The 9118-nt window shown below is 40.4% G+C and overlaps 1 protein-coding gene across 1 annotated transcript in view; it reads left to right on the forward strand.

The window, feature by feature from the left end:
- The first annotated feature begins 859 nt into the window (after positions 1-859).
- ube4a (ubiquitination factor E4A (UFD2 homolog, yeast)) overlaps positions 860-9118 on the forward strand; it is a 16804-nt gene continuing 8545 nt past the window's right edge. Inside the window, exons 1-13 of the mRNA XM_029446842.1 lie at positions 860-956; positions 2745-2908; positions 3132-3308; positions 5356-5468; positions 5713-5865; positions 6015-6174; positions 6266-6468; positions 6687-6878; positions 7001-7334; positions 7571-7697; positions 7882-8189; positions 8740-8872; positions 8985-9118. The exon at positions 8985-9118 is cut by the window's right edge and continues 57 nt beyond it. Coding sequence (XP_029302702.1) covers positions 2785-2908; positions 3132-3308; positions 5356-5468; positions 5713-5865; positions 6015-6174; positions 6266-6468; positions 6687-6878; positions 7001-7334; positions 7571-7697; positions 7882-8189; positions 8740-8872; positions 8985-9118 — 2158 coding nt within the window. The 5' untranslated portion in view covers positions 860-956; positions 2745-2784. The remainder of the gene's footprint in view (positions 957-2744; positions 2909-3131; positions 3309-5355; positions 5469-5712; positions 5866-6014; positions 6175-6265; positions 6469-6686; positions 6879-7000; positions 7335-7570; positions 7698-7881; positions 8190-8739; positions 8873-8984) is intronic.

Here is a 9118-nt window from a genome sequence, read left to right on the forward strand (position 1 = left end):
TGTCCATTGACCTCACACAGCCAGGCTAGTCTCACATTAGAGATTACAAAAAGAAAAAAGATAATTTACACTTACTAAGCTCTCAATACGTGCTGGCAATTCAAATTATTTTTATTATTATTATTACTATTATTATTATTATTATTATTATTATTATTATTATTATTATTATTATTATTATTATTATTATTATTATTATTATTATTATTATTGTTGTTGTTATTATTATTTTGTTAAAATAACTTTAGCAGGTCCAGAAAGTATATTTGTCTTTGATATACTACTCATACTGGTGTGCATAGTAAGATAAGATCAATCTTTATTGATCCCAATTTATTTATAAAAAAAAACAAATCTTTACAAAAAAAAACCCAGTAGGCCTATGTTATAATCAAGTAGTGGTACTTAGTGTTTGTCTGTATTAAAACAGAGATGTTATATAGATAGAATATAGATATATATATATATATATATATATATATATATATATATATATATATATATATATATATATATATATATATATATATATATATATATATATATTCTATATTCTATCATTCTATCAACATTTAGTCAAACAAATAAGCAAATTATTCAAATAGACCGATTCTTTTCATATTCAGTGAATCCAAACAATAAACATGGCAGGTTGAACACTAAAATGCTTTTATCTGGGTGGTAATAAATAAATAAAAATACCTAAAATAAAACAATAACAAATGAAAATAAAGAAATTAAAGTGCATAACATTGTATGTAATGCAAATAATCAATATAATAATAAAATATAAATGGTCTTTCATTATGTTTTAATGTTTTGTCAAAAGTTACTCAGCAGAGAAGACGCTTCGTCGCGTTCTGATGACGTTTACAATTTCAGTTTACAGAGGAGCTGTCTGGTTTCGTAGAAGCAATTTTTAAAATCAAAAACACACACTTCTTCCCGTCAAACAGGTAGGACAGCTCTCTTTATCGTTTGTATACATTATCTGGACTGATAGCACGCGAAATCCATGTAACAGTTTATAAAATCGGTGCTGAAATAGAGTCGTGGTGACCCCATGACAGCTTAGCTTGCTAACTAGCTAACTGATGCAGGACGGTCAGTGCTGCTAGCTAGACCTGCTAGCTGGCTAGCTAACTAGCGCCAAGAAGCTAAAGCTGCTACTAAATTGCTTAACAGGTGACATGACATGAAATAGCGTAATTGTGGCTAGTTGGAAGGCTAGCCCCACTAAGTAACACTAGTATATAACTAGGGTGCTTGCATGGGGCGATAGGTAACCGTGACAACACGTTGCAACGTTAAGCACTGATCAACATATGTAGGAGCAGTTGTGTTTTTGATTCCCATTTGTTCTGAATGTCATGACAGAAAGTTTCTATTCTCGTCAGAGGGGAATGCGTAGGGAGGAAGAAAAATAAATCAAGAGTGAAAACGTCACTTAGCTACAGTATTGTATGCCTTTAACCACAATGTAGTATGTTTTTACCTATTGTACATATTGTATTATCATAGGATGCCTAATAACACCAGGCAAAGGGACTACAGACTAAAGCTAGCCTTTCAGCTAACTCTGGTATATTTACATTTGTTTGAATGTTGATTACGTCGTCCCTTTTCAAATAAAGAAAAGCAGGCATCAAATGGTATGGGGAGAATGGGAGAAGACATTGTAAGGAGGATGTGTCATAATGAGCAGAATGAAACTAGGACACAGTAATCTGAACAGTACACTTTACATTGCTGGACAATATCCAGAAGTTTATTGTGAGCGTCAAGAGATGGAAGCAGGAGAACATGTCCTTATAGCACACAGAAAATATGATGTACAGAGATAGGAAATGTTTGCAATGTGCAGGGAAAACTGCACATATGAGACTGCTGTAAACAGTAGACAAGAGTGTGGAGGGCAGAAAATGACGTTAAGATTTTTGAGGACAACTGGACTGTAGGAACTGAGCAATTAGGGGCATTAAATCCCACAGGCAGTAATGCCACACCAAGGATGCTGACTGCCTTAAAACCTCAAAGAAGAAGAAGAAGAGTTAGCCCTACTCACCCGTAAGGCCCTTTTCAATACAGTGCTGATTTTAAACAACTAACCTACAGGGAAAAGGGACAATTGCATTTATTATGGCACATTTTGATATGAAGTAGGAACCTAGTTTGGTAAAGACTGTCAGACAAAGTTATGTGGTGGCCTGGAGATGCAAGTTCCAGATAATTCGAAGGAAGTAATGATAAAGAAATGCTACCAAGCTATTAATAATAAGGTACTGAAGTTGTACAGCTTTGCTTTTTACTGTAAGGTTCATGTGATGTTGATAATAGTGGGACAGTGATGGAAAAGGAGGATTTTTAGGGCTGCCCATCTTTAGTCCACTTATTGGACATTTTGGTCTTAGTCAACAGATTTCTTTAGATGATTTTATGCTTTTTTCATGACCTATTTCTAAGAGACTGATGCAGATCTATGGTAAACACAAGATTTAAAGTGGTGCTTCTACCTGATTCTTTGTGGAGAAACTTAGTTTTACAGATCTGTCGATTAAATCAACTAATCAATAAGTCAACCAAATCTAGTGTTTGTCGACTAAGAACTTCTTTAGTTGAAGACAGCCCTAATAATTTCATGTGTATGTGGAAATATACTGTACATTGCTCTTTAATCCCTTACTTTGATGTTGTAAATCTTGTTCCATTGACACTAAGTTGTTGTGTCCGCATTGCTCCTTAAGGTTGGGATCTTGGATGGAGTGAGTGTTGAGCCCCAATGAGATGACTGACCAGGGCAACAACAACCAGAATATCTCCTGCAACCCCTTCGCTGCCCTCTTCAGCTCACTGGCTGATGCCAAGCAGTTTGCATCAGGCCAGAAACCCGAACAGTCTGCTGAACCACGTGAGTAGAGCTATCCAAGATACTGCAATCCTCTAATAAGAAGTATAGTCAGTGTATGAGGCATCTCAACATCAAAATGCATGCACATAAATGCATGTATAACATCATTTCAGTGAAATTACGAAGCAGTGTCAGTGTTTTTTTATTTTTTGTAAGTATATTATCATCTGACTTAAATGTATCCACGCAGTTTCATACTTACCCTCTGTTTCTTGTATCACAGTGGAGGACTCAGGAGAGAGCCAGTCAGAGTCCGAAAACTCTGTTTCGGACAGCGTTGATGACAATGACGACTCTGTGGCAGAGATCAGCCGCTCCTTCCGGTCTCGGCAGGAGCTGTGTGAACAGCTCAATGTCAATCACATGATCCAGCGAATATTTCTCATCACTCTGGACAACAGTAAGTAGAAGGAGGAAAATAATCAGACTTTGATCTGTAACTAATACTCCTTTCATACAGAATATGTGCGTAGAACTCGGGTCTATTGATTACGTGTTGGACCCATTAATACGAGACAGCTGTCACAGCTTAAACTCTGGTTGGCGCAGTTATCAGAGACTCCAGTCTGCATTGAAGTTACACACACTTAACTGATAAAGAGTTACAGTGAATTACATTGAATAATTACCAAATAAAAGTTAAGTTTCAGTTTAACTTTCTATCTGTAGTCATGCTTCCTCTCTATCTTGTCCACACAGATCCTCTTTCGATTTTATACACCTTCCTTTCTCTTTCTTTCTTACTTTTTTACGGTTGGTTAAATTACATTTAAATATCATTTTCACTTCCCATAGAGATGCCTGTCCACCAAAGCCAGGCAGCGTTCAACTCGTATCCAATCCATGTTGGATAAAACCTATACATTGGTTTGACCCCTGTCAGAGTGTTGGTCTGAATAGGGTTCTACAAAAAAACTCAGCACATTATGTCATAAGGCACAACGTACGAGTGCAAGCTGTTTTTTACTTTGAGCATACTGTTTATTCATTATGAACAATAATAGCCTGATTAATGATATCCACATACTGCACATCCAAGACATTCTACCTACATGACCCAAATATCAAAAGTCAACGGCAGATACCTGGTAGTAACACACAAACAGGTTCACAGCTGTAGTTCTATTTCTGTTGCTAAACAGGGCTTTTCTTTAACACTGGAAAGACGATTCAAATGATGAACCACAGTAATTACTAGAACTTTCTGCAATGTCTAGTTAACTTATTGTAGCTGTAGGTTTATAATACACCAGCAGCAGTTTGATAGGGACTCTATTTTCTGTTGTAGCCCTTTAATACCAAAGTTGACCAGTGTCGAACTCTGGGTGTTAGACAAGCTTGTAGAATAAAGTCAGATAATCCACCCTAACTCTTTTACATTACCAGTAAATAATTTTACCCCTGCCGTACTTACTTTAATGTGGGAGGGACAAACGGGTGCCTGATCATGTGTCTAAATAGTCTGTTCTGTTGTCCTTAGTGGAATTTTCACCTTGAAAGTCACATTTGAAGTTTCCAGTAAGCACTGCAACAAATGACTGATCACCCTTTAAGACAAAACAAATACGTTGCACACTGTTAGGCCTCACTGTGACTTGTCTAGGTCTCTCCGCCACTGAGACCACCTAAGGATGTGTCATGGTGATCAGGAAATAAAGGCTAAAAGCCTCCCTGTTTACACATAGTAATACATTCCTCTGCCTCCTCAGTCTGAAATAAACCAGAGTAAATACATGCTGTGCATTTAATCCTCCTGTGTCTTATTACCAGCCGCGACAGCGACGCTATTGTTGTCTCCCTGTGGAGTCTGTGTGTCTGTGGGCAGATTTCTGTCACTGCGATAGAGCCGCACCGTGCAAGACGCAGTCCAGAAACTTTACAGCTGTGTAGTTGAGACCAAAATGAAGGCTGAGTTCCAAGATGGTGTGGTTTGAGCAAGGGGCGCCGGAAGTATGAAGTGGGGAAGGGGCCCCGATATGGAGTCACAGGTGGTCGCTAGTTTATTCTAATCTTGAGCTTAATGCTGTTGATTTTTTTCTCAACTAAAACTAATCCAGTGGCAGGTGTAGTTCGGTAGAAAGAAAATAGTTCCACCATGAAACTGCTCACAACGAGGTCTGTGGATTCTCTTGCGTAACCGGGTCATGATTTCTGTCAAGAGACACTGCTGTTAAGTTTTTCATATGTATTGTTTTGGCGCTTTGAGCACCAAAAGCCGAGTGCCATCTAGTTCCATCATACTAGAGACAGATTTCTCTACGGGCCTGTATATCAAACTCTTGGTAACTCGCACCAAAACAATTTAGACTGATAATTAGCACTACAGATAAGAGGACAAATATGTATTTTGGATTTTGGGGTGAACTGTTTCTTTTAGCTTCATGGGTTGGTATTTGTAATATGATTTGAGCAGATTTTATTTTAAGGACCCTGGTTGTCACCCCTAGGTGACCCCAGTCTGAGAGGAGGTAATGGGATCCCCCATCGCTGTGTTTTCCTGGAGGAGATGGCTGCAGATCTGGATGGCCAGGACTGGCTGGACATGGATAACATAGAACAGGTCAGATGTCAACGTGTTTTTATGTCATCACTCCATTCTTTGCACGCCTTGTTTCTCTCCTCTCAATAAACCACTAAATGTTTTGTACATCTGATGAAGAACTGACAACCTTAAAGTAACACCAACGCTTTAATTCATTATGTAAGAAATGGATATAAGGAACTTAAGGAATTGCTTGACATGAATTATTTTAGATGCACTTAAAATGTATGGGTGAGTAAACGGACACATTTTTGTCCTCCAGGCTCTGTTTAACCGACTGCTGGTACTAGAACCAGGCAACCACCTCATCTACATGACATCATGCAGCACTGTGAACCTGTCTGCTGACCGTGATGCTGGAGACAAATGTGCCATCCCTTACCTCTTTGCTTGTTACCAGAGGGCCAAAGAAGAGGTGTATTTCTTTTCCCTACAGGACTATAATTGTAGCACCTAAATGCACTTATTTTCAGAGATTACTGTCTTTTAATATTCTCACTAATTGGAACATATAAATAACACATTCTCTTCCGTAACTCAGTGACTTGATTATCTGTGCATTAGGTGACGAAGGTACCAGAGAAGTTACTGTCCTTTGCTGTTCGCTGTAAGAACCTGACAGTTTCCAACACACGGACGGTTCTGCTCACCCCAGAGATCTACATCAGCCAGAATATCTACGAGCAGCTTCTCGACCTGTTGCTGGAAGGTTTCCGTGGAGCACGTAGGTTCAGGACTGTTTCTTTTCTTGCTTTGGTAAAACTTTGCCTTGACTTTTCTCTTCTCAGTGTCTTACAAAGTCGCTGTGTTTTCAGAGCCAGAGGAGGTGGTTGAGTTTGTGGAGGAGATCATTGCTGGCCTGCTCTCCGACCAGGAGGTGCGTACCTTCGAGGAGGTGATCGTACCAGTGCTGGATATCTTCCATGGACGCATCAAAGACTTGGACCTGTGCCAGCCTCTCCTATACTACTACCTAGATGTTCTGCTCTATTTCAGCCACCATAAAGATATTGCCAAGGTCAGGAGACGCACAGGGATGTTTGTAAATGTTATCGTAAATTTAAGTAAAGCAATATAAGATAATATACAGTAATCAAATAATCATAGCAAATCATAATCAAAGCAGATATACAGTCTTGGCATAACATTTCACACTGCTTGCTGAACCTTTTCATGTCTTTTAGTGCCCCCAACTTTTGAAATCCTTCCACCAGTTTTTTCTTTTGGTTGTCTTAGGTATTGGTGGAACACATTCAGCCCAAAGACCCAGCTAATGGTTTGCAGTACCAGAAGACCCTACTGGGAGCGGTGTTGAGTATCTCCTGCTTGTTGAAAACCCCAGGTGTGGTGGAGGGACATGGCTACTTCCTGAACCCATCCCGCTCCAGCGCCCAGGAGACAAAGGTCCAGGAGGCCAACATCCACCAGGTAAAGAGATTCTCTTTAGTTTGATGTTGCTGTTTTGTTTGCCTTTTTTTACAAATAGAACCATTAAGTGATTCTCAAACAACAAATGCCTCTACAATGCCTTTACTCTCCTTATGTTGCAGTTTATGGGTCAGTTTCATGAGAAGCTTCACCAGATCTTGAAAAACTTGCTCCAGCGATCTAGTGAGACGCGCCACTTGCTGCTCTCGTGGTTGGGCAACTGTCTGCAGGCTAATGCTGGCCGGGCCAAGATCTGGGCCAATCAGATGCCAGAGATCTTCTTCCAGATGTACGCTTCAGATGCTTTCTTCTTAAATTTGGGTGCAGCACTGCTGAAGCTGTGCCAGCCCTTCTGCAGGCCACGGTCGCCCAAACTGCTCACCTTTAACCCTACCTACTGCGCCCTCAAAGAGCTGAGCGAAGAAGATAGGCGCAATCGCAATGTGCACGCAACAGGTCAATATATAAAAATAAGCATTAATAACCCTTTCCTTTTACCTTTTTAAATACATTATTTCATCATTTGTAAGCATCAATTGTAATGCAGCAGCTCTGGTATTTGTGGTGCTTTTATAAGTGGACCTGTAGCTGTTGTTTTGAGCAATTATGTTAAATCAGTGGGATTTTCCAAGAGTACACATAACATTACATTTACATAACAAGACTAAATGATTCTCAATGTCTTATACCAGGTCTCGACAAGGAAACCTGTCTGATCCCTTTGCCCCCTCAGCAGCCGGTGGAGTCTGCACAGTCCTACAGCCTGCTGACTGAAAACCTCATCCTCACACAACTCACCCTGCATCTCGGCTTCCACAGGTACAAACCTTCAAACAAGCACCAAACACAACTTCCATAAAGACATTACAGAGATACACAGATCCCGCAGAAATGTAGTGTACCTTATGTTCCTTATGTTCACACCATATGTCTGCATTAACCCGTATTCTCTTGTTCTGTTTGTGTCTATGCACCTGTGCGCTTGCATAATGTGCATGTGCAGACTCCACGAGCAGATGGTGAAGATGAACCAGTCTCTGCACCGGCTCCAGGTGTCGTGGCAGGAGGCCCAGCGATCAGGCAACCCAATGTCGGAGCAGCTCCTGGAGCAGTTTGAGCGTCTGATGATTGTTTACCTGTCAACCAAAGCTGCCACCACGCAGCCTGCCATGCTGCAATGCTGCCTTAACCTCCAAGCTTCCACGGCTGCTCTGCTGGTTCAGCTTGGTCTGGGGAACCAGGGGCCTGAACATGTAGCAATCAGTTTTCCCCTGCCCTCGCTACAGAATACTATGCTCTGCTATGTACCAGGTAGGTCAGATCTTTCACTACACTACAAACACAGTGCAACAGAAAGCTGATCAAACTTAAGCTTTAAATTGACTGACCCAGTGGGTTCAGGGGAGTCTGAACTGTAATTTCTCTTCATATTCTCAGGCTTGATTTGGGTCAGGTTTATTTATGTTTCATCTTTTTTACCTCCTAAATTGGAGCATGTTAAAAAGTGTGTTGTGTTATAAAATGTTGCACCCCGCCACAAAATAATTGAGAGAAACAGACAGGATTTTCCTCATGATGATACGTCACCGTGCCACCATTTCATTGTCAAATTTCACTTTTGAATGAGTTTATAAAACCCTGTAGGGTTCAGGCTCGGTGGAAATTGTCAGTTAAAATACTTTTGTACCTTGATATCTACATCTATAACTCTTGGTTACATACAGCTAATACTACAAAATGTTTTTAAATGACTGCAGCTGTGCATGCGAGGAAGTGGTTAGTCACTCGTAGTACACTTATTCATTCATGCCGAACATTCCTTCATGTGGTAGTCATTACTTAAGGTTGCCTTTCTTTTCAGAGTTTTTTGCAGAAAACGTGGGAGATTTTTTCATCTTCCTGCGTCGATTTGCAGACGATGTTTTGGAGACTTCTGCAGAAAGTCTGGAGCAGATTCTTAACTTCATCACTGTGTTCATGGGCAACGTGGAGAGGTACATGACTTAATCTATCATGTCGGTGATCGTGGTCCGTCGAAAGGATTTGAATGGTGCGGAACATCTTAGAATGTTTGCTTCAATCCCTCCTGTCCTGTGTGCACAACAGGATGAAAAACCCTCATTTAAGAGCGAAGCTTGCAGAAGTCTTGGAGGCGGTGATGCCCCACATGGAGCCGGTGGCTCCCGGTGCTGCTCAGCCAATCATGTTCCAGCGAGAGAGAGTCTTCTGCTCCTATAGAC

The sequence above is a fragment of the Cottoperca gobio genome, chromosome 13 (assembly GCF_900634415.1).
Source record: "Cottoperca gobio chromosome 13, fCotGob3.1, whole genome shotgun sequence".
Classification (NCBI taxonomy): domain Eukaryota; kingdom Metazoa; phylum Chordata; class Actinopteri; order Perciformes; family Bovichtidae; genus Cottoperca; species Cottoperca gobio.